General features: G+C 44.6%; 1 protein-coding gene across 6 annotated transcripts in view; it reads left to right on the top strand.

The window, feature by feature from the left end:
* PTPRE (protein tyrosine phosphatase receptor type E) overlaps positions 1-26,050 on the top strand; it is a 126,064-nt gene that overhangs the window by 53,781 nt on the left and 46,233 nt on the right. For 3 of the 6 annotated variants that reach the window (XM_075612243.1, XM_075612242.1, XM_075612241.1), the window contains exons 2-4: positions 7,926-8,040; positions 20,061-20,160; positions 23,701-23,774. In XM_075612243.1, coding sequence (XP_075468358.1) covers positions 7,935-8,040; positions 20,061-20,160; positions 23,701-23,774 — 280 coding nt within the window. In that variant the 5' untranslated portion in view covers positions 7,926-7,934. Of the gene's footprint in view, positions 1-7,925; positions 8,041-12,005; positions 12,112-20,060; positions 20,161-22,674; positions 22,851-23,700; positions 23,775-26,050 lie in introns of those variants that run through there. The other 3 variants (XM_075612247.1, XM_075612244.1, XM_075612246.1) reach the window with 3 other exon arrangements.

The following is a 26,050-nucleotide window of genomic DNA, read 5'->3' as shown; positions in this document are numbered from 1 at the left end:
TAACATCTCACAAGATTAAGACAGTAACCGTCACGCAGTCTGAAAGACAGGGCTATCTTGTTTCAAGGTCCTTCACAAAATACTGGGACGCAAAACAGGCGACTGAATCTAAAACATTTTGTCTCGTGAACAACATGTCTTTTCTTCTTGGGAAATCTCCGCTGCCATAAACGCCCCAGCTGAAGCACGGTGCAAGCTCTTATTCAACATTATGCAGCCATCTCAACTTCAGCTTTAAACATGAAACCTTCACTGTGTTGGTAAATGTTAACGGCAATAAAGAAAGATGTGGAAGTATTGGGTTCGCATTATTAAACGTTGATTGCTGCAGGAGTTGGTATCCGCCTTATTTGATTTGCTCACCATTCTGCAACGGCTGTTATTTACGACGCTGATAATTGCAAATGTGACATCCCACTGCTTTTATGTGCTTCCTACTTGTTTTTAATCACTAAACTTCAGGAGGGACCAGTGATAAATCGCTGTAGCGTTCGCTGCTGATACCTCTTGGTGTGTGAAGTTGTGAACAACGTAGTGACGGTCCTGCATGGTTTGAAGCAGATGATGCTGTCTGAAGGCTTCATCCGCATTGAGCAGGGGCGGCCAATTCCAGTCCTCAAGGGCCACCAACAGGTCAGGATTTAAGCATATCCTTGCTTCAGCGCAGGTGGCTCAATCAGTGGACTGAGCCACCTGTGCTGAAGGGCTGGAGTTAGCCACCCCAGGCATAGACATTTAAGGGTACTGTGACAGGGTGAATGAACATCACCAGCCATATACCTGGCAAACATATGTTTAGGCTTGCAGTGCAGCAGTGAGGAGGTTAAGTTTCAGTTGAGAAGGGCTGCTTAATTAGTCTGACACAGCTGCATAATCAAGGTGTTTTAAAACCCCCAGGCTGTACACATATGTAGGCTAGCTGGTCAGGAGACAGGACTGAAATACTGAAGAGATTACTGCTATAAGGTCTGTTTTTCAAAGTACCTGTGTGATGAACTGTCTGTGTCCTGCATGCTGAAGAGAAGCTGCCTTGTTTTCTATGCTGAAGAGAAGCTATTTTGTTTTTGTATGCTGAAGAGAAGCTATTTTGTTTTTGTGTGCTGTATTTTTTAAGGCTCAATAAATAAGCCTTATCAAGAGAACCCGCGTGTGTGGTTGCATGCACCCTGTAACATATGGTGTCAGAAGTGCCGGGATTTTGAGAGGCCCCTGCAGTTGAAGGGCCACACACACACAAAAATGAGAAAAATGGAAGAATTTTTAAAAGAGTTTCTGTGCGAGCAGACCAGACAGCAGGGACTGTTAATGCAGGAGCAGGCCCAACAGCAGCAGCAGCAAACCCAGTAATTGCAGCAGCAAACCCAGCTCCTAACCCAGCAGCAGGCAGCACAGGATGAGCGGATGGCCAAGCTGCTGACCCAATTCCAGGGGTCTGCCAGTCCAGAACTTGCGAACAAACCCCCCGGTCCTCCTGATGAAAATGGCTCCGAACGAGGATCCAGGGGCTTTTCTACTGACATTTGAAAGGGTTGCCGAAGCTCAGGGCTGGGCTGCAGATCGCTGGGCAACTGCTTTGGGCCCACTCCTTATAGGAGAAGCCCAGGCCTCATATCAGGGCCTCCCAGCAGATCAGGCAATAGACTACTAACAAGTAAAAGCCGCCATTCTGGATCGCTTAGGTCTGACCCCAGAGACCTACCGGTAGCAGTTCCGGAACCTGAAGTACACCGCTAAGATGAGACCCTGGGTCCTCGCTCAGCTGTTATTGGACTTGTGTACTCGCTGGATACAAACAGAGGAGCGCACTAAGGAGGCAATTCTTGAGCAAGTGGTTTTGGAACAATTCCTACAGATAGTACCCCCTTCTGCACGCTCGTTGGCTCGTGCCTCTGAAACCCTAGCTTTGGCGGTCCGACTCGTTGAGAACTTCCTTGGGGCCGAGGATCAGGCGAGTGCCTTGGACCCGACGGATCCAACTTCACCAGCACTTGCGGATACCCAAAGAGGGAGGTTGGAACAACGGGGAAACTGCGGCCCCTCCATACGCAACCACCAAGTGCCACGAAAGGAGCAGTCCATCCAACAAGGAAGAAGTCAAAACGCCAGGCACCGCCGAGACCCTCATCCCCTTCCTGATGTCGGCTTGTCGCCAAATGAGAGGAACTTCCGAGGATGTCGCCCACAGGACCCACCACATGCCTGGTCTCCAGTATCCGGTCCAGCGGAGCGCTATCCGCGGCACCCTCTTGCGAGGGAACCCTCTCCATGTTCCGCCTGCGGAAAACAAGGCCAACGGCATGTGGACTGTCCACAGATGGATTGTTCCTTCAGCAGGACCGTCGCCTCAGCCTTCACTGGAGAAAGTTACAAGCCCTGGCTACTTCCAGCCCAGGTTGGGGGAAAAACCGTACAGGCCCTTGTAGATTCGGGCTCTGGGAAAACTCTGGTCTTGCAGGAACTGTTACCGCCTAACGTGTGTTCTTTTGACTCCCCATGGAGTATAGAATGTATACACGGTGATGTAAAACGGTATCCGACGGCCAAAATCCGGCTACAGTTAAAAGGTCAGGAGGCCTACCTCGAAGTAGGAGTCGCTCCTTGGCTCCCTGCCCCTGTTGTGCTCGGACGGACTGGCCTTTCTTTTCGGACCTAATGGCTCCAGTCTCTCACAAGGATCCTTATTCTGTGGCTTAGGAGAACCCTGGCAAACTGTTCCCCTTCTCGGCAGACCTTTTTCCCAGTAGACAACGGGTTCAAAAGACTTGGAGCAAAGACGCTCTGACAAACAGGACTGGTTGCAGAATTCTAGTAGCCAGAAGTCACAAGTGATGACTGGGGATGGCCAGAGGGAGGGGGTAATGGGCCCTGGAGATTTACCAGACCTATACCTCCCTGATTTCGCCAGAGGCAAAGGGAAGACCCAGTCCTTGCTAGACAGTATGATAAAGTAGTAAAAATTGATGAGCAGATATTGAATGCACAGTTGGTGATAGTATTCCCCCATTTTGAATTATCAAATGATATCCTGTATAAGGTGAATAGGCAGACACAAACAGGGGAGGTCACCAGACAGATATTGGTTCCCAAGGCGTTTGTTAAATCTGTGTTCACTCTAGCCCATACTGTCCCTTGGGCTGGTCACCTGGGCAGGGATAAAACATTGGACCGTATTTCGTCCCGATTCTATTGGCATGGGATGCATAGTGATATTGTTAAGTTATGTGTGGCATGTCCGGAGTGCCAGCTAACTAGTCCGAAGGGACAAAAACCATCCCCTTTGGTTCCTCTACCCTTGGTGTCAGTTCCCTTTGAGAGGATTGGGGTACACTTGGTAGGACCTCTAGAACCTTCTCCGAAAGGACACAAATTTATTCTTGTAATAGTTGACTATGAAACAAGATATCCTGAGGCGTTCCCCCTGAGAACAGCAACGGCGAAGCAAGTAGCCAACAAGTTGTTGGAGCTGTTCTCACGGGTTTGACTTCCCCAGGTTATGTTAACAGACCAAGGTACAAATTTAATGGCTAAACTGATGCAGGGAGTCTTAAAATTCCTAGAGGTCAAGTCGGTTCGGACATCGGTCTACCATCCACAGACTGACGGATTGGTGGAAAGATTTAACCGAACTCTAAAAGGGATGCTGAGAAAATTTGTAGATTCAGAGAAGAAAGCCTGGGATGAACTTCTCCCTTTTCTGCTGTTTGCAGTGCGGGAAGTTCCCCAGGCCTCCACTGGACTCTCTACATTTGAACTGCTGTATGGCCGCCAACCCCGGGGTATCCTAGACCTCCTAAAGGAGTCCTGGGAGGAACAGCTTTCCCCTTCTAAGAATACCCTGCAATATGTATTGGACCTTAGGAAGCGCCTAGATGTGGTCGGGCATTTTGCTAGGGAGGATCTTAGATCAGCCCAGGACAGTCAGGAGAGACATTACAATCAAAATGCTCGTATGAGAGTGTTTCACCCAAAGAGATCAAGTGATGTTGTTGTTACCCAGTTGTGAGAGCAAACTCCTAGCCAAATGACAGGGCCCATTCGAAGTACTCAGCCGCACGGGTGATGTGGATTACGAGATCGCTCAACCAGGGTCCAGGAAGGGTAAACAAATTTACCATGTGAACTTGCTGAAACCCTGGAAGATGCTGCGGTCTCTATTCATCCACCCGGTGGAGGAGGAAACGGACTTGGGTCCTTTGCCCCCATGGGAGAACATCGTGGGTGACGATAAAATCCCAATGGGTAGACAGTTTATCCTCTGAACAAAAAGGGGACTTGTTAGAAATAATTACACAATTCCATGATGTTTTTTCTGATTTGCCAGGGCAAACTAATTTAATTTCACATGTGATCGAGACAGCACCTGGGGCAAAAGTACGTTCCCGTCCTTATAGGTTGCCTGAAAGTCGTAGGGCCCTGGTAGAGAAGGAGGCACAAGAAATGTTACACTTAGGAGTGATTGAGGAATCATGCAGTGAGTGGTGTAGTCCACTAGTTATGGTCCCTAAACCCGATGGGAAGGTAAGATTTTGTGTGGACCTCTGACAGGTCAATGCGGTATCCAAGTTTGACGCATATCCGATGCCAAGAGTGGACGAGTTAATTGACGCCCTTGGTAACGTGGAATATATATCCACGCTGGACTTAACAAAAGGATACTGGCAAATACCTTTAGAGGAAAAGTCCAAGTGCAAAACAGCCTTTGCCACTCCCATGGGTTTATACCAGTTTGTAACAATGCCATTTGGACTGCATGGAGCCCCAGCCAAATTTCAGAGACTCATGGATAAAGTGCTGAGACCCCATAGGACTTATGCTGCAGCCTACATAGATGACATTGTCATTTATAGTAAACACTGGTGGGCCCATCTAAATAGGCTGAAAGCGGTCCTCAAATCTCTAAGAGAGTCAGGGCTCACAGCCAACCCTAAGAAATGTGCTTTAGGTAAGGCGGAAACCAAATACTTAGGCTATGCAGTGGGAAGTGGAAAAGTAAGCCCACTAGCCGACAAGGTAGCTGCCCTGAAAGAAGTTCCGACCCCCCAAACAAAAACGCAGGTACGCTCTCTGCTGGGTTTAGCAGGGTACTATCGGCGGTTCATCCCCAACTACTCGGAAGTTGCAGCCCCATTAACGGACCTCATAAAAAAGTGTGCCCCTACACAAGTGGTATGGTCAAGGGAGTGTCAGAGAGCCTTTGATGACATAAAAAGGTGTCTTTCAGAGGGTCCCGTCCTTAGAAGCCCAGACTTCAACAGGCCTTTTGTAGTGCAAACCGATGCATCGGAGATAGGTCTAGGGGCAGTGTTGTCACAACAGTTTGAGGGAGTGGAACATCTGATCCTTTTTCTGAGTAGGAAATTGTCCCGAGGGAAAAAACTACTCAGTGATTGAGGAGTGTCTCGCAGTAAAGTGGGCAATCGAGGCTTTGAGGCATTACCTGGCAGGAGTTCATTTTACTTTGGTGACGGACCATGCTCCATTGAAGTGGTTAAATAGTATGAAGGACTCAAATGCTAGATTGACCAGGTGGTATATGGCCCTCCAACCCTTCTCATTTGAGATTCAGCACAGGTCTGGAAAAGAAAATGCAAATGCCGACTTCTTTTCTAGAGAAGAGGTGGATGGTCTGGCTTCAGCCGTGCGTGGCCCCAGCCACACACTAACAGGGGATGAATGTGACAGGGTGAATGAACGTCACCAGCCATATACTTGGCAAACCTAGGTTTAGGCTTGCAGTGCAGCAGTGAGGAGGTTGATTTTCAGTTGAGAAGGGCTGCTTAATTAGTCTGACCCCAGCTGCATAATCAAGGTGTTTTACAACCCCCAGGCTGTACACACATGCAGGCTAGCTGGTCAGGAGACAGGACTGAAATACTGAAGAGATTACTGCTATAAGGTCTGTTTTTCAAAGTACATGTGTGATGAACAGTCTGTGTCCTGCATGCTGAAGAGAAGCTGCCTTGTTTTCTATGCTGAAGAGAAGCTATTTTGTTTTTGTCTGCTGAAGAGAAGCTATTTTGTTTTTGTGTGCTGTATGTTTTTAAGGCTCAATAAATAAGCCTTATCAAGAGAGCCCGCGTGTGTGTGGTTGCATGTACCCTGCAACAGGTACACTTCGGCTGTGCCACCTGTGCTGAAGCAGGGATATCCTGAAAACCTGACCTGTGTGTGGCCCTTGAGGACTGGCGTTGGCCAACCCTAGCATAGTGCAATGCCAGCTGACCCTCAGAACATACTGGCAGCTTTAGCTTGAATTTGGCACAACTACTAGTTTGAATTATACATTTGTAGTTTTATCACGCAGGCCTGAGATTACAGGAAGCGGTGCGACTTATAATAACCACACGTCTTGTCTTTGGAAGGACTGTCTGCCTTTAGCTAAACAATGGGAACTATTTCTTAAAAACAAAACCATTTTAAATTATGTCTCTTTCCACAACAAAATGCTATCCTTCTTCCCTGTTTAAATCAGCAGTCCAAGCTGTACTGTAGTTTCCCATCCTCTTTAATATGTGCATCAATACAATCCACACAATAAGTAATTAGTTAAATTGCTGATCGATTTGTTCTCCTGTTATCGATTGACGAAGATTCGACTGGTGGGTTCACTAAATGGCTGTCAGTGCAGCAGAAGAGGACCAAAGATGCAAAGTTCTGTGGGGAAGATCTTGTGACCAGGCAGTCACTAGCTACAATTGGTGCACTGCTTGAGAGAGGGCAGGGCTGAAAAAGGGGTGTGCCAGAGCCTGTTTCAGAAGAGGAAGGGGATGTGACTTTGTAAATGGTTACAAACACACACACACACATGTAGGATATTGCTTGGTCTGCAGCTTTAAGGGAATACGCCCAGTGGTAATATTTCGTCTATGAGCCCGGTTTGAATCCCAATTGACTTTGTGACCTTGGGCAAGTCACTCAGACTCTGTGCCTCCGGCACCAACATTACATTGTAAACTCTGCAGGGACTAATTGTGCCTGAAAAATTCTACTTACAGCGCTGTGTACACTGTATATAAGAAAAAATATATTATTAACTAGGCTTTGGGAATGAATGAAATATATCAGCCCATTCACTTAAATGAGCTGTAAGTAGGGTTGCCAGGTGTCCAATATTGAACCGGACTGTCCTGTATTTGGACACTGTCCAGTAAAAGATGACAGGTAATACATGTATGTGTATACTGGTATTACCTCTTTGGACATAGTGACCTGACTGGCTTGGGGTCAGCGGGATTTTTCCAAAGTAGGGCTGCTGTTGCTAGGAGGCTGGGCAGCTTCCTCCATCCCGATTAGCTGCATTACCCAGCAGAAGCTAATCAGGAGGAGGTGACAGGAGCCTGGAGGTGGAGCCAAGGAGAGGAGGAAACAGCATGGAGCGGAGAGGGATGTGTGTGTGTCTCAAGCTCGTTGCACCTTTCACCATTGTGTCCAGTGTTTTTGGAGAAGCTGCCTGGCAACCCTAGCTGTAAGGTGCATAGCACTAGCTAGTAAATATGCCCCTAAGTGTTATTCTTGTTACTGGTTTGCGCCACATATGCAGTCACTGTGATTTCTGGGTTTGTATGCTTTGTGCAATAACTATTTCTTAGCACTGTTTTTAAAGACGATTGCAGTGTCCAACCGTATTTCCCTTCAATTCTTTTCATCTCTACATTTCAAGGATAAATAATTAAGGGTATGCACAGCTTTTCTCATTGATTCTTTCAGTTAGTGATGCATAAAGAAACATATATATATATATATATATATATATATATATATATATATATATATATATACTGCTGATGATAAACAAAAACGAGCATGAAAATATCTTTAGATCTTGAAAAAGATGGAAAAAAATAGAAATTACATTTCTTATTTGAAGTCTTCTGTGGTGTAAGGAAGGTGCACAACGTGATGACCCTTTCTATGCTTTGCTTTAGGTCCCCACGATGGAACGGCCCTGCTCACTAATTGTATACCTCAGTGTCCTCACATTCACTGGAGTGTTGACTGCAGCAGAAAATGAAACCACATCACCTTCCAACAACAGCACAAGTAAGAAAGAGCTAAACACATTGTCTGATAATTAACTGAACACCAAACTATTAATCAGTCCACTGCTTTCAACAAACAGGATGGTTTAAAATGTTGGACGTTATTAAGACAGATGTGTGCTTCTAAATTTAATATCACTTTTTTTGGTAAATGAATTTGCAAATAAAAATAGTGATCTTAGTGATTCCATAGTTGTTTCTCCAAGTTAAGTATACACTCATGTTACTGCTCTCTTCTAATATTCACCAATACCCAAATAAGGGCCAGATGTATAGAGGTCCTTTAAAGAGGATTATTTTTTTAAATTTTTTTAAAACATGGGATTGAAGCAGGGGGTCTCTGGAGCTGAAACCTGTTCATTTTAGCTGCAGGAATCCCCTGCTTCTGGATAAACATACCTCCGTAGAGGGTTCCTGTAGCTGCTCCGCTAGGCTAACGGGATCGTGCAATGGTGACATTTCAAAGCTTCCGCACCCTACAGGCCAATGAGAAGCTGTGATGTCATCCGGTGCAGCTTCCTGTTTGTCCATGTGATGCAAAAGCTTTAAAAAGCAAAGAGATACTGGCACCCCCTTCGAAGGTAAGTTTCTCCGGAAGCAAGGGGTCCCCTGAGCTTTTACTGGTTAGATTGCTCCTTTAACTCCATTCTAATAATGGGCCATTATCAAAATCATTACCAAACGTTATTAACGCGTACCCACAAAGCGAATTATATTCAAAACAACGGCCATTGTATATCTCATGTAACCCCTATTAGGCCCCTACTATGGCCTTGAGCAGAACAAGACCTGACAGAGGCTCTAAAGGGATGAAGCGCCAGAGTGCGACAAGTGATGTAATCAAGACATTGTACAGAAAGGAAGACCCCCCTCCCCGCCACTGCAAGGAGTAAAGGTAGCCTGAGCTGGGACCCTAGAAGTTTAGATAGGCATGGACTCAATCTGATAGAGAATCAATTAAGTAGGTAACACTGTATCCCTCACCCCAGTTCAAGAAAAAGCACCTCCCTAGGAATACCAGCATGTATCTGGGGAAGATATTGTGAATAAATGTTACCTGTTTCCATAACGATAAAGTTCCTGGCGCCCCATTTTCATCTGCATATATACCCATCCTGAGGGTCCAACACCCATGACAAGGTAACGCAGCCTGAGTAGCCAATATCACAGACACCTATGTAACCTCCCTAAGGCTGCGGTCCCAGTCATCACTGTGACATGCGCGCCCGGCTGTCTGCGGTCTGAGGGGAGAGAGGGAGATTGCAACGGGAGGGGGCGTGGTCGGGTTTTTGCAGGGGCGTGGCTATGACCTCACGCGGCTGGTTTGCCCTCATTGGCTGAACCGCCGGTGGTGGCGTGGCCACGGCTCCGTCGCAAGTAACACACACAATTTTTTGGAGTGTGTGGAATCTTGCAATACAGCGCGGCTGCTGAATGTGCGCCGACGCATGTACTCGGCCCTGAGTGACTGGGGGGGCGGTGCTTGTGCGCTGTGGCAGTCACTGGGACCGCAGCCTAAGAGCCGGGCAGGGAAGGTTACACTCCTAAGCATAGGTCATTTTAATTTTGCACTAACTTGAGTTAGCTTCAAATAAAATAGCTGTCATGATGCCTGTCTTACCTAAAGGTGGCGCTATCCTCATCCGAACCCTGAAATCTGGGTTTTAGAGAAGGGGGAAGTATGTCGGGTGTGTTAATTTGTGTACACCTGTGTCTCTCCACGTGTTGTTTAAAGGTGTGTTTGGGGTTATATACATGTCACTTGGGAACCTGCTAAACAGTTTCTCGCCTCCTTGAGGCAATAACCAACCACTGTGGCTCTGGGCCTAAAAACGACTATTTTGTGAATCGGCTGCGAAACCAAAAGCTGAATGTGTGAATCTTTTCATGGCCGCTCGTTGTGCAGCAGCCCGGCAAGAGAAGGAGAAAAGAAAGAGAGGTGAAAAAAAGGAGTGTGTTCTCTGGTGGGTAAAACTACTAGTTAGGGCTCAAGAGGGTGGTGGCTTATGGCTGCTTGCCATCCATGTTGCTTTTTCTTATTCAGTTCTGTTGATGGATACAGCATTACATTAGCACTAAATACAAAAATGCTAATTTAAAATAAGTTCCAAAAAGACAGACACATAAAAAAACAAAACATGGACAGCTGACAGCTGCCTATTTTGCATATGTATCTCCCCATACTATCTCTGCCAGCAACCTCTGCCCAATTATTGTAACACTTCAGCAGGGGACTGCACTGCATTGTACTGAATTCCATTCCATCACCAACACTGAAAAGATTTTTGACTCGTTGCCTCTCCCACACCAAATACGTACAAACATGGGCGTGTGTGCTGCCAAAAAACTGCGATGACATCAGCAACATCTGGGCGGCACAGGAAATTGGGAGGGGGAAGAATTCAAGTGGGAAAAGAGCAAACGACGGCTACACCCTCACCAATCACTTTGCCCGTTACCACTATTTCCTTCTTGATCGCCGATTTTGGCATTATTTATGACGGCAATTTTGCTTCACAATGTGTTGTGCATAATATTGTTTGAATAAAATAATGAATACATTTGTTGCTAGAAAAATGACGACGGTCTTACCGTATATATGGCATAGAATTGTTTTCTCAATGTACTTTGCTGCAATTGTAATAAACCTAGTTGTGCTTTATTCCTATACATCAGGTGTGCTCAACTCCAGTCCTCAAGGGCCACCAACAGGTCAAGCTTTCAGGATGTCCCTGCTTCAGCACAGGTGACTAAATCAGAGGCTCAGTCAAAGACTGAGCCTTTGATTGAGCCACCAGTGCAGACTCAGGGACCGATTGAGCCACTTGTGCTGAAGCTGGAATATCCTGAAAACCTGACCTGTTGGTGGGGCTTGGGGACTGGAGTTTAGCACTCCTGCTATAGGTGACCTAAAAAGGACGGTGCGTTTTTACATTTTATTCTACAGTGCACATTTTAATGAAATCTAAGGACTTTTTTTACCCATGGCTTCATGGAAAACTCTATTCTTTAATCATGAAAGTGGTGCAAGACCCTGAACACCAATCAGTTTAGTTTCCTAAAGTGTTCCATGCAGGTCCCACAGCTCTGAAGAGAATACTGCAAACAAAATGTTTTAGTCCAGACTATACTTATCTGTAATTTAACTTTTTAATACTGTGGCTCTCTCCACAAATCTTAATAAATCAAACAAGGCTTGGAATAAATATGCTAATCAAGTAGACTCACTGAATAAGTCAAAGTGAGATTACGGTAACTATACAAAGGTGTTATGTTTAATGTATATATATATACACATCCGTTCTGTTAATATTCTATTTGTGATTAGGATATTTATAGGAAAACAATGCATTTTCTGTGCCATGTCTTATTCTTGTATGTATGCATGTATCATTTTATTTATATAGCACCAACATTACACACAGCGCTTTACAAAATTACAATACAGGGCAGATAAAAGCCAGACAATGGGGATAGGTGCAGCAGGTAAATGACAAAATGAGGCAACGGGAGACCCTTCCCAAAAGAGTTTACAGAATAAGTGGATTGCACAATCAATTTTAGCTCATCGGGTTCCTATGTGAATTAAACAACTCACTAGACAAAGTTCATAAATCTAAATTGTAGATGATTAGCTGTCGGTAATTAAGACAATACCACTGATCATAGTACATTCAGAAACAATGTTGCATACGTTGGTGCACAATATATACCAGAGGAAGTAATTATTCAGAGTTCCACATTTTAGCTTATCCAATAAATTAATGCAATTTGACAATCTACATTTCTATTATGCAACACAGATGCTCCAGGTTAAAGGGTTTTTGACATCCTTATCTGCAGTTAACACTCCACCTTAGCGATGTCGCAGCAGCATTATCTCTGGAGCTGTTGGGTCAGGGAGGGGAGGTGCATGCTTCTGAGTTGGGGCCCCAGCCATGATAATCCTTGCTCTCGCTGTCCTGCCACTGCGAGTACAGCAAGCCTCGCTACATGTGTAGATAACTTTTTGGCATAGATGGATCTGAAAGGGACTTTAATCTCCTTCAATAATAGAGATACATTGGGGCAGGTGAGAGATCAGGATGTTGCAGTATTTAGCTTGCTGTAGCGTTGCTAATCCTTAAATTGACATGGCATCTGTTTCTTTGCACATCTGTTTATTTTGTTCAGCCTCTGCACCAATCTTCCTCCCACACATTCTATACGAAACTTCTTCTTCTTCTTAGCTGCATTATCGAGCAATCCGTGTACCATTATGTTAGTTAAAATGATAAGATAGTAGCTTATATCCTCCCACCCAGTATTTAGAACATGGAACGTTAGCACAGGTGGTTGATTGACAGTCAATCACTTTTCTATTGAAAGTTTAAAACGTTATGGTGGGTCAAAAAAAGTGAGAATCCCTCTACCATACAGTGTACAGCAAATAAAAATACCACTTGTGGATACATTTGCATGTCCCAGACAGGTCTGCAATTCTGTCTTTCCCATTTATCGCTTGGCGAACAGTGCTTCCACTGCAGCCAGGGATTCTTGGTAATATTATACATATGAGCAGTTACAGTGAGTTACTCTTAACTTCTTATTCATTTTAACATGGAATCCTATAAGTACATGCCTGCCGTATTACCTAGCTTTTCAGCACAGCCTGGGTTTAAGAAGTGCATGGCCAGTAACCCTACTCACAGACAGCTGTTTCTACCTTTTGGGTCTCATCAGTGCCGGGTTGTTTGCTGGCTATGCAACGTGAAGCTGGTACGTGGGTATTAAGTGGGTAATTACAACTCAACTCCGTTATAGTGCAATCCGCTACAATGTGGATCCGCTTTTAACGCGGTCTGAGTGTGGCTCCCTTTTTTGGGGGGGCAAACTTTATTAACACATCTCGGGTACCTTCACCAATAGAACACACACACACGCGCACAACTGACCCTGTATTTCCCCACTAGAAGTGCTGGGATTTGTAGTTTCCCCACCCCCTTTCTGTGCTTTCGGGACTACATTTCCCAGCAGTCATGCTGCTCTGACAGCCTGCTGGCAGTGTAGGTGGGGCAAGTGAGGGCAGAAGTCTGAGGGCTAAACAGCTTGGCATGCATAGAGGAGTTGTCACTGATATGATTACATGCATCGTGTACATATATATTTATATACACATATTCTAATAGTGCTTATTTAATGTAATTATATTTTATTTAGATATATTTATCTTGTATGATCTGTATATTTTAATATAATCAATATATTCTAAGATTACCTAAAATTATCTATATCATTCAAAAATTATATATATAATATATATATTATTGCCTATATCATCTAATATTATCTATCTATTCTAATATTGCCTGCATAAGCTAAAATGATTGATATATTCTGTTTTTTCATTGTATTACCCTATAATGCCATTATACAATAGATGATTCTATTAAATGAATTTCTTTGTATGTCAAGTTATATATTATGCAGAATGTTTATACAATTATCAGTATTTTCCACACAAATATGAAACTATATGTTTTTTTTATAGTATTCATCTTATATGATTATATATATATATATATATATATATATATATATATATATATATAATAGAATAGAATAGAATTCTTATATAGGTAATAATAACTGAGATACACACACCCCTCCCTCCCTCCCTCCCTATATCTCCGCTGGGGGGAGGAGAGAATGGATCTGGTTCCTGGCCGGTGGACTCACACAGACAGCTGACATCCCGGCTTCTCCTGACTCTGTGAGATCCTCCCACCGCTCCCCCCCTCTCGCAGACTCCCCAGCTTCTCCTGCACAGCACACAGATCAGCTGCTGCTACGGGTGTCCTGCGTGAGGCTGCCGCTGTGATTCCGGGTTCAGGGAGAGCTGGGAGAGTTATCCCAGCTCTCCCCCTCCGGCGGACACGGAACCCCTGATCGCAGTGGCCATTTTTTTTGTTAATGCGATCGCGGTTATAACGCGGTCTCATTCCGTGGCCTCCGAGCATCGTGTTATAATGGGGTTCAGCTGTACTATTGAGAAGAATAAAACTCTAGATTCATCAATTGTTTTACGAATCCTTATTCCACTTATTATGGGAGCAGCTACAAGGTATTTCTAGTTACTGTTAAATATATATTCCTTTTTTTTTTATTAAAACAGTTTGTTACTTATCTTTCACAAACCATAATAAAATTACAGAATCCATTCCAATTAACTGATTTTCCCCCCCAATTATTAGTGCAGTATTAATTACCTACTCGCCAGCTTGAAAATGAAATCAGATAGATTTAATGTAATTTAATATCAGTAAACGGTGACCACAAACAAGGTAGAATCAGGTGTCTCTCATTGGCTTATGTGTTGATTGATTTAAAAGATTGAGCTCCTTTCCCCCACCCCCACCCCCCCAAAAATGACAGTAAATAAGAGCCAGGTTTTTTGTAGACGCAAGACATTACGGCCAGGTCTACAAAATGGTGCTAAGCGTTAGCATTCATATGTATGGGAGCTGAGAAGTGCTAAAGCCTAGCACTTTTTTTTATGTGATCTGGACGTATTTACCTGGCTGTATATTGCCATACGCATTCCTGTGCTGGAGGATACCTTACATACAGCTCGTTCAAGCCGATGGGTTGCAAGGTGTTTTGCAGCTTCGGGAGGTATTTTATGGCAGAAGACTGCTTGGTCAATATGGGCCTAAATATTGTTGTAAATGTTTGTAAGTTTCAATGCATTTAAAAACAGTTTTTATCATTCATACTGTACATAAGTGTAACAGTAACACATTCTGCTCATCATTTTACAAGCTCCATGAAGTGACAAAAGAAAAGCATTTCCTGTAGTATTGTCAGTGGCGGATTTAGAATTTTGCCGCCCATAGGCACTTATAGGGTTACCAGGTGTCCAGTATTGAACCGGACAGCCCTCTATTTGGACACTCTGTCCAGGAAAAAAATGAGATATAATACTGCACAACCTTACCCGTTGGGGGGTCGTCTTGACGACTGGAGTTGAGCACCCGTGATTTTACCGCATAAAAGTGGTATAGTTTTAATTGTGGAATTTCCCATCACTCGTCCGTGACAAACTGGTCTGCGGTAACCGTGTTCAGCATAACAATGTTAATAATATTGCACTTTATTTACAGTACTGCTGCTAAGAGATCCTGCAGCATCAATGGAAAGGGGAAGGGCACAAAAATAACTTTACATTCAGCCTCTGGTTGCGCCCACATTTTTCTGTGTCACCATGGCAACTAGGTTTTTCCTTCCAATGCATTTCTATTCCCTGAACACCGTTCTAAAAACAGGCTGAACTCATGCAGCAGGCTGAGATCCATATAATTAGAGTTTGGAAGCTAAGAAGTGGACACTTCTGGGTCTGTTTGCTAAATTCCAAATTCATTCATGCATCAGTAACTATTGTTAACTCGGATTTTCTCCAGGTTGGAGTTAACCATATCCAAACCGGATGTTTAGGCGCAAAAAAAATCTCAGGACCACGATAAATGTAGGCTGGAGCCTGTTTTTCAGATGGATGACAGCTGATCCTCCGTATAGGAAAGTGTCCTCTAATAAAGCTTGAAAAGCAAGGAAAGAGGACTTTTTACTACAATACAAAAAGACTAAAACTCACACATTGCACTCACAAATGTAAGGGAATAAGTCGCCTTGGGACGCAGGAAGGTCGCCCTGAGCCTTCTTCAGGTAGAGCTGGGGTGTCTGTGTCCTTCCTATACTCCGGTGAGCAATTCCACTGCGAAGTCCCACCGCTCCTCCATTGTAACTCCGAAGATAAAATACTAAAAATGAGTCAAATAAATAAATCAACTGTATTAGCTTCTAAAAACTAAAACATTGTACAACTATAAAACTTAATGAACCAAAATGGTAAATAACAAAAAATAAGTAAATGAAGTAACTTAACTAAGTCACTGACTTAACTAACTATAACTAGAACCATAACTAATAACTAACTTCTATACAACTTTGTTTTAATATATTTTTTATTTTCTCTCACACTTGCACTCACTCTCTCACTGTCACTCACTATCTAACACTCACTCACAAGCTGCAATACTACTCCCCCCCCCCACCCCTCCTCCTTTCCGCCCCACCCCTCCTCCTTTCCCCCCCTTATTTTTAAATGTAAAGCACGTGGCAATGTATAATTCTACATTGTTACCTAAGCTGGGAATCGTTTGGTGCTCCTGTTATACATCTGTAAAAATACTGATTGTGTGCCTGCATAATGACCGCCTTCAGACCTTGTGCTGCAAGCTGTGAAATGCTGCAGCTGATATGTAATATTATATTACTAAGTGTAACACATTATTGTTACAGCTTTCAGAGTACTAGACATTCTGCTGTTTGGAACATGCAACAAATCTGTTTGTGATACTTTGTTGCAAAAAGGCTGAGCTCAAAAAAGGTGCGTGTCAGAGTTTCAAAAGAGGAAATGGATAAGACTTTCTAAATTGTTGCTGTAGCAACCAAAGGATGATCAGTACATAAAAATAGCATTAGGAGTTTAAAAAAAAAATGCAGACAGTATTATCTAAAACTACAGGACTGATTTATTTAAAAAAAATAAATATATATATATATATATTTGATTTTTCACGTTTTTCTGCTTAACAAAACCGCTTACAGTACTAATATTGAACAGTCTATGTAGGAAAATTCTATATAATCAGTAGCGGCCGTGCAGGACATTTTCAGACTTATGGACTTCAATGAGTATATAGAATGTAGCCCTATATCTCTCTCTCTTATACAGCCTCCTGGTTCTGCTCACACCAGCACACACCCAACTCAGAAGCAAAACGTACCCACTCTTATGACAGTATTTTCATGTGAAATGTCACAGGAAGCGGGTGGGAATGCTGCACAAAAGACAAATTCCGCCATATCTAAAGCATTGTGGGCGTCGGCGAAAAACCGACAAGAAATTGAAGGACAAAACATGAAAAATGTTGCAACTCCAATTTGCAGAGTTTTACACATCACTCATTCTGGGGCCATCAAGTTCTGGTTTTGGGCTCAACGTCCTACGTGTTATGTTAATATGGATAAAATGCAACAAAACTACACAACAGTCAATGAAGAAAGATCAATATAGAACAGGAGTGGCCAACTTCATTCCTCAAGGGCCACCAACAGGTCAGGTTTTCACGATATCCCTGCTTTAGAGATATCCTGTGCTGAAGCAGGCATATCCTAAAAGCCTGACCTGGTGGTGGCCCTTGAAGTTTGGAGTTGGCCACCCCTGATCTAGAACATTTCGAGCCATTTGAATGATTTATGCTACGAAACAAAACAGTAATGTTTTTAATTGTTCTATTCAGGGTATTTTTAAACAACTGCAGTTATACTGTATAGTCAGGAAGTGACATTTTGGTGCTGCCTATTTATGGAACACATTTTCAGTAGTAGTAGGGACATTACTTTGTCCTACTTACTTCTACGGATCTGTTTTATAATTAGATGCAATACAAAATGACACAAATAGCCTCACTTTACTTTACTCCACTTACAGATTACGGTTCTGTAAAAACGGTATGTCCAGAATCAGAACCGTGTCCAATAGAGAGATGTCATTTTGTCACATATAATGAAAATTGCATCAGGGTTGCACATGACAGCTGTTACAACCCCACTTGAGATCTGCCCCTCACCCCCCGCGCTCCCCAACCCCAAAAAATGAGCAATTTAGCAGTGTAATAAGCTTCCTTACTAATATTTAATCGTCCCTAATGAACAGGTATAGTTATTTCTATCCTGGGGAAAATGTGTCGTTTTCCCTTCATGTCTGCTAAAGTCATGCTTATTCATGTTGATCTTTTTCTTTGATTTCCATGAAAACATTAAACATTTATAACCTCATTTTAAACATAAAGTACTTATATTAGTCTGAATTTTATTAAAGGTGCGGATCACCTAGATTTAACCTGTAAAACATGCCACTGCCATTAGTTCACTTTGATCTGGGGTGGCACTGTCCCCTGTAGCACAAATATAACTTTATTCCTTTTAATGCACATTATTATTCAGCCATTTAAGTGTTGGAGTGATCTTTAAAGCTGCAGACCAAGCAATATGCTACATGTGTGTTTTTTAATAAATCAGTTCTGTACTATAAGAAAATACTTGTAGCATTTAAAAAAAAATCAGAAAACGGCTATGAATGACATTTTTAATGTATTATAATGTAACAAGCATTTTTTGTTTCTATAGCAACCATTTACAAAGTCACATCCGCTTCCTCTTCTGAAACAGGCTCTGGCACACCCCTTTTTGAGCCCTGCTCTCTCTCTAGCAGTGCACCAATTGTATCTAGTGACTGCCTGGTCACATGATCCTCCCCACAGAACTTTGCATCTCTGGTCCTCTTCTGCTGCACTGACAGCCATTTAGTGAACCCCCGAGCCGAATCTTTGCCGATCGATCACAGGAGAACGGATGGATTGGCAACTTAGCTAATTACTTATCATTGTGTGGATTGTATTGATGCACATATTAAAGAGGGGAAATAAAATTTAAACGGCAGCTTGGACTGCGATTTTAAAGCAGCAATCCCCCATGTTCTATATTATCTGTAGCAAAGGGCCCTTGGAGCTAGGAAAATGCTTTAAAAAGTGCATGTAATTGAGAAAAATACACAACTGTCTGTAAGTAGTTTTACTGGCTAGGTACTTCTTTAACCCAGCCTGTGCTGAAAAGCTGTGCAATACGGCAGGGATAAGCTTATAGGGGTCCATATTAAAATGGATAAAAAGTAAAGCGTGACACATTGTGCTCATTTGCATGTTTATTACCCAGAATCCCTTGCTGCAGTGGAAGCAGTGTTTGCTAAGCAATAATGGGGAAAGACAGCTTTGCAGACCTGTCTGACATGCAAATGCACCCACAAGTGGTGGGAAAACAACCATTTTGTATCAAATTTCTTACAAACAACAACAGTCACATTACATATCATACACCATTTGGTAAACACCATATTTTACGTTCAGCAGTCCCATATCCATCCCAGGGCTCCCAGACCTTATCATATCTCCTAGTGCTGTGATTCAGAAATGAGGCAAGTTTCTCCAATAATTGAACGTCATTGACCCTTCTAATAACCTCTCCTCCGGAGGTGCGGTAGTGTCTTTCTCCACGCCGCTGCTACAGCTCATCTAGCCGCTGTTAGAATATGCAGGATCAATCCTTGTGTCTAACTCACATCTTCCTTCCATAGGTTTAGCCAGAATAATCAGAATTGGTCTAGCAGGATTTTTCAGTCACATCTTTTATTAGTTTCAAAACTGTCCTCCAGTACGTCTGCATTAGGCTAAGGCCCCGCTCCCTCCGTCAGCGCTCCCGCACTGCAGACAGGCTGAGCGCTGACATACACAGACCGCGATATGCGGTCTGTAGGGAGCCGGAGCGGGAGGTGGACGGGAGGGGGAGGCTTGAGCGGGAGGGGGTCGTGGCTTGAGCGGAGGGACCCGCTACTCTCCCCCCCCCCCCCTCCCTCCCTCCACGGGCTCGGGCTGGAGTAGTAATCACAAACAACACACACACACACTCATACACACACGCAGGCACTCTCTCACACACACACACACACACGCAGGCAGGCACGCAGGCACTCATACACACACACAGACAGAGGCAGGCCCTCCACACTCCTCCCCGCTCCCCGAAGCCTCTCCTCCTCCCGAAGCCTCCCCTGCTCATTGGCTCACAGCCACACCACGTGACGCGTCGAAGCTAGGGATTACAATTCTCTTGTATCACCTAGCGGCTGACGCGTCACAGCGTGTAGTGAGCTGTGCAGCCAGGGGGGACCGGCTCAGGAGGATTCCCCTGCTGGTGGGGAAAGCCCGTGCAGCCGCCCGCGCCACCGGGCGCAGCGGGTCCCAGCCCTTACTGGGCAATACCACCAGATATGTGCCAAATCTCCTACCAGTGGTATTTTTAATTGCTAAACAAATACACAGAATTATTTCATATTTTTTTGTTTTGTTGTATTCTGTTTTTCAGATTCTCCAGCACCCAGTAACACAAGCTCATTGGTAACGTCCGTGCTGGTTCCTCTTCTCGTGTGCTTCTTTCTTATCCTTCTGGCTGGATATCTTTTAAGGTAAAACTATGGTGGACTCTGGGTGAAATTGATGAATGCCGGTAGTCCCAGTGATGCACAGCAGGTCTGTAGGCTGCAGTAAAGTGTGGGTGATGTTGCTTTCAATGTATTAAAGGCTTTAAGCGCCGCCCCTCCTTTGTAACGCTAAACCAAATAATGTCACACCACACAAAGTTGGAAGAAAAGGTCACAGCTTTATTTTAACACCCGCTGTTAAAATCAACCAGCCTGCCCGCCAGCCCGCAGGATCCATGCGAAATGGGGGGGAGATCCTTGCCCAGACAGCCAGCAATTGGCCCGCTCCCTCCCCCCGCCCGTATCATGTGCATGGGGGGGAGATCCTTGCCCAGACAGCCAGCAATTGGCCCGCTCCCTCCCCCCGCCCAAAAGCACTGTAAAATGGGAGGGGGAGATCCTCATTCAGCCGATGTTGGGCTGCTTCCCTCCCCCTCCCGCCCTAGGGTCAGCTTAGGCCCAGCCCTAAAGCTGGCACCCAGCCTTTTACCAGCGTTGATTGGGCATCGGCCGGCCTGGCCCTACAGCCGGCGCCTCCAGCCTGCCGCGCTGTTCTAGGGGCTCCAGCTGACAGGCGGACCCTAAAGTCCTCGCCCATTCTCCGTCTCCTGAGCTTGGCTGGCGCGGCAGCTCCGCTGTGACGAGGAGACAAACTGCTCCTGTGTGATACAAAATCATGTTAATATAACATTCCAACAGTTTAATACAATAGCAAAACATTGGGGATGGGTGGGTGGGACTTCTGTTAGCTCTGACTCTTCCCCCCAGGGACCCTCTCCTTATACCCTCTCACGCCTAGATGGGAGGGGACAAGCAGCCTTCCCACTCCGTGGGGGAAGGGGGGTTATCCGACCCCCCAGTTCACGCCAATCAGGACGTCGCAGCCCTTAAGGAGCCTACGACCCCATTTTGGGGCCTCTGTCTCATCAAGACTATTGAAAAAAAATCTAATATCTTATCAGTCATTAATTTGGTTGTATATGTTAAACTATATATTATTATATATCATATTTGCAGTACAGCAGGGCCCCGCTTCTCGGCGATCCGCCGATACGGCGGCACCGAGAAGGGGGCCGCCATGTTGGATCCTAAGTCATGCATGCGCAGAACAGGCAGTTGCGCCCGGCCCGCATGCACAGACCGTAGTTTGCGCACGCATACCGTAGTTTGCGCGCGCATACCACAGGTCGCCCATGCCCAGAACGGCGAAAATGCCGGCGATTTTCACTATACATCGGGCCCCTGGAACGGAACCCGCCGTATACCCGGTGCCCTCCTGTACTCAGCAGTTAATGAAAAAAAATTGTTTTAAAATACCGTCAGCAACACGTACATTACCGATATAAGAACTATTACAGTTGGAATCACACAGTAACAACCAGAATAAGTATACAGTAAATGGCTCAGGCATCTCCTTGCCGGAATCGGAATTTTGCCGCAACCACTACGCATGCCACTCTGCCACTAAGCATGCCACTCTTCCGCCACTCTACCACTATGGTGCCACCACACTGCCACTGCCACCACACAGCCACTCTACCACTACACAGCTATGCAGCCTACTCTGCTCCTACGCAGCTGCTCTGCCGCTACACAGCCGTTCTGCCGCTATACAGCCGCTCTGCCGAGGATAGGCAGTCACTCTGCCACTCTGCAGCCGCCGGGCGTTTCGCCGCTAAGGTAAGTAATTAGCATTAGGGGTTAACATTAGGGGGTTTAGTGTAAGGTTAGGGGGTTAGGGGTTCGATTTAGGTGTTTTAGGTTAAGGGGTTCAGGTTTAGCTTTATAGGATATGGGCTCCGATTTACAGGGTTAGCAAGGGGTTAAGGTTAGAGTTTTAGGGCAAAGGGTTAAGTTTAGCTTTTAAGGGTAATTGCTCGAATTACAGGGTTAGTAAGGAGTTAAGGTTCCGGGCTTTTAGGGTAAGGTTAGCTGGTTACCTTGGCGGCTAAATATCCCAGCGGCTAGATGGCGGCAGAGGAAGGATGTCCCAGGCCATCTGAGTTCATGGTAAGGAATAGAAGAGGGGGTCATTTGGGGAAAGGGAGGTGTAGTCACTAATGTTTCTGTGCTATGCCTCTTTCACCCCTTTGCTGCCAGGTGCATTAGCATCACGTTTCAGATCAAGATGTAAGAGAGCGCTGTAGCTGTGAAAAGATTACAAATGTAGCTTTTACTGAAGACGAGAGTGGAAGCTTTGCAAACACAGTCCCAGAACCACAAAAGGGTGCTAAGCGTTGGCATTCATTGGAATGGGAGTAAAGGCGTGTTAAAGCTTCGCACCCTTTGTGGATCTGGCCCACTGATTCCAGTTCCAGAGATATGAATAATTGAGAGAGGTTTCAGGATTTAAAGTGCTAGGTGAGCTGAAAGGTACATAATGTAACCACAGCATAGGTACGTTACAGGCAGGGCCGCCGACAGGTGGGGGCGAGCTGGGACAATTGTCCCGGGCCCGGAGGCTGCAGGCCGGCTGGTGCTGGCAGTTGGGCCTGACCTCTGTCCCGGCCCCAGATGCCCCGGGACCGCCAGCTCCACGTCCGGTTGCCGTGCCCCAGCTTCCCCTTCCCCCCCACCCCCTCTGCAGCAGGCCTCTCTCCACTGCTGTTGCTGCCTCCTGTGTACACCACGCCCCTGCTCCGTTCGCTTGGCTGCTGGACTGCGTGGCACCAAAGGTGCGCGTGTGTGTGATGTGCAGGGGAGGGGGGGGGGGAGTATTATGTTTGATGTGCAGGGGAGGTGTGATGGGATGTGCAGGGGGGGGGGGATATGTGTGTGATGTGCAGGGGGGTGTCGAATGTGCAGGGAAGGGGTTGGGATGTGCAGGGGGGATGTGTGTGATGTGGAGGGAAGTATTATGTGTATGTGAGATGGGTGTGGGAGAGGGGGGTGAGGAAGAGAGGGGTGAGAGAGGGGTTGGGCATGTGGGAGAGAGCGATAGAAGAGGGTATCACAAGGCCGCCGACAGTGGTAGTGGGGAGAGTGGGAGATGGGAGAGATGGGGGTGGGAGAGATAGAAGGGGAGTCGTGCAAGGCTGCCGACCCTGGGGGTGGGGTGTGGTGGGGGCCTAGTGGAAACTGTAGTCCTTGGCCCCAGGAAGGCTGTTTGCGGCCCTGGTTACAGGAGATTGGAGCTGAGGTATAGAGGATGAGAAGAATAGGAATCGAAGTTTATACTTCAAAAAAACTCGGAGTGTAAGAATCCAGAACCTTGGAGCCTCATATTCCGTCTCAGCTTGTCATATAGTTTCCTGCCAGGGAATATCCACACGATTACATTCCGCAAACTCTTTAAAACATGTTCAGACTTGCTCACTACGATTCCAAAGGAAAATATCACCATTTGTTTTTGGGAAACGGCAAACACTTCACGCTAATGTAAAAAAGGAACTAGACTTGTTACCAGTGTGAATTGATGAGAACTAGACTTCCTTTTTTTGTGGGGATGATACAGTATGAGTCACTTAGAAAGAAGATATAACTGCTCAAATCATCCTTAAAACTGTGTGCCCTGTTCATATCAAGGTCCAGGAAACATCGGAAAGCAGATGTGACGTCCAGTGATAAGAAAATACCTAATGGGATCTTGGAAGAACAAGGTATGTGTAATAAGATGATTTTACAATAATCTGGCTATGTATTGTTCTCTTCCCTACATACACTATTTTATATAAGCTAGCTCCAATGTCTGAAATGTGATCTAATTTAAGCTTATCTTGACATTTTGTTGTAAGTCAGTTTAAACCCGGTGATTAGTGCTGCCACAGAAAGAGCAGAAACAAATGGTGCCAAGAGATGCAGAAATGATTGCATCTAATAATGTACATCAATTAACAACTCATTAATGCTTCATGCAACCACTCACCAAATAGAAGCAGGGAACACCGGAATATCACCTTAAAGCAGAAAAACATAGGATATCTTTTATGTTTGTTTTTTTTTTTAAATAAGTCCTGCGGTATTAGATAAGTGGCTTTTTAAAAAAAAATCAACTCTTAATGCCATTTTTAACGAGTTTTAAAGCATTCTTTGATTTCTATAGCAGGTTTTGCCCACCTCCCTAGCAGTGCAAGATATTTGCAACACTTTCCTGTTTGGGATAATTTGTTGCCAATGTTCCCAGCAGTTTGAGCTGCGAACTGTAACAGTAGTCAGTTACCCTAGTAATATCAGGTTACACTGACTGAAGGATTGATTGAAACTGATGTTAGGCACACAATCAGGATTTTTACTGATTTATAACAGGAGCACCAAACAATTGCCAGCTTAGGTAAGAATGTAGAATTATACATTGTCACATGCTTTACATATAAAAATAGGAGGGGGAAAAAGGCGAATGTAGTTTAGCTGCTTTAAAACATTGACAATAAGCAATATTTTCCATATGACTTCACGTCTGTTTGCCAGCACGATTCCTGTTTTTAGAACTTGGTACACAGCCCGGAGGTTTATGTTCTCCTGGAAATTCTAAGTTTAACATTGATGTTACATGGGAAAGAGGAGAACAATATACTTCCTGTTTCTGAGGTGGCTGCTTGTGTCAGAATGCGCTTTCTTGTTACGGAACTGATGTTCTGACACAAACTGCAGCTGTCCGATTATGAGAAATGTAACCAGCGTTGCATTGGCCGGGCTCTCTGTATTGCGCATTGAGCATGGGGGCCTGTTTCTTAACACCCATGTTTTGTGGGGCTCACACTGTTAAGGATGTGAAATATAATTTTTGAAATATGAAGGCATGTACAGCTCAATCGCTACAGCATACTGTCAGCAGCTCTGCTAGGAGAACCAAAAGCTAACAGCACAGAGGTGCTCTACTCCAGTCCTCAAGCCCTCCCCCCAGCTCGGGTTTTCCGGATAACCATCCAGTACAGGTGGCTCAATCAGTCCCTGTTTCAGCACAGGCGGCTTAGTCTTTGACTGAGCCTCTGATTGAGCCACCTGTGCTGAAATTGGGATATCCTGAAAACCCGACCTGTTGGGGCGGAGGGGGGGGTGTTGAGGACTGGAGTTACAAACTGAAAATGAAGACCAGTGTCTGACCAATTCTAATAGAATAGATGAATATTTTAACGATGGTTTGAGGAAGCATATCCTACATAGCGGATCAATTATACATGGGGGAAAAAGAAAAGATGAGCATATTGCTAGAACAGTTGTTGAAATGAGCCTGTTTGTAATCACATATACGGGCATGAAAAGGATGCATGATTAAAGATGAATATAGCACACTTATTAAGAGGTTACAACATTTCAGCAGAAATTAAGTAGAAGTGAAATGATAATTGAAAAAACAAATCCGCCGTGCCTTGGAATTGTTAACATACAAATGGCTGTATGGGGGTGTCTCCTATTCTGCTAATTATGTCACTTCCAGTGGGACGGAATGAACACTCAGCAGTGTGTGATAATTACATCTGTGCTGTAATCTGTAGGATGTAATGGTTTCAGCTGTTCTTACACCAATCTTTTTGAAATGCATAGAGAGTACAGTGCAATGACTGCAGGTACTTCCTGTTAATTAAAGCAGCAAAACGTGAAAAATCCTGGGGGTTTTTTTGGGGGGGGGGGTTGTTTGTTTTTAAAATAAATCAGTTCGGTAGTATTAGTACTGCCTGCATTTTTATTTATTTTTTAACTCCTAGTGCTATTTTTTTAATGTGCTGATTTATCCTTTTTGTTGCTACAGCATCCATTTAGAAATTCATATCTCTCTTGAAACAAGCTCTGACAGACACCTTTTTGGGCTCTGCAATTTGGTAACAAAGCATCACAAACAGATCTGTTGCTGGGTTCCAAACAGCAGACTGTCTATTTCTCTGAAAGTTGTAACAATAATGTTACCCGTAGCATTATAATGTTACATATCAGCTGC

This window comes from Ascaphus truei, chromosome 8 (genome assembly GCF_040206685.1).
Source record: "Ascaphus truei isolate aAscTru1 chromosome 8, aAscTru1.hap1, whole genome shotgun sequence".
NCBI classification, from domain to species: Eukaryota; Metazoa; Chordata; class Amphibia; order Anura; family Ascaphidae; genus Ascaphus; species Ascaphus truei.
Note: the sequence above shows the minus strand (reverse complement) of the source record. Positions and strands in the feature narration are given on the sequence as shown.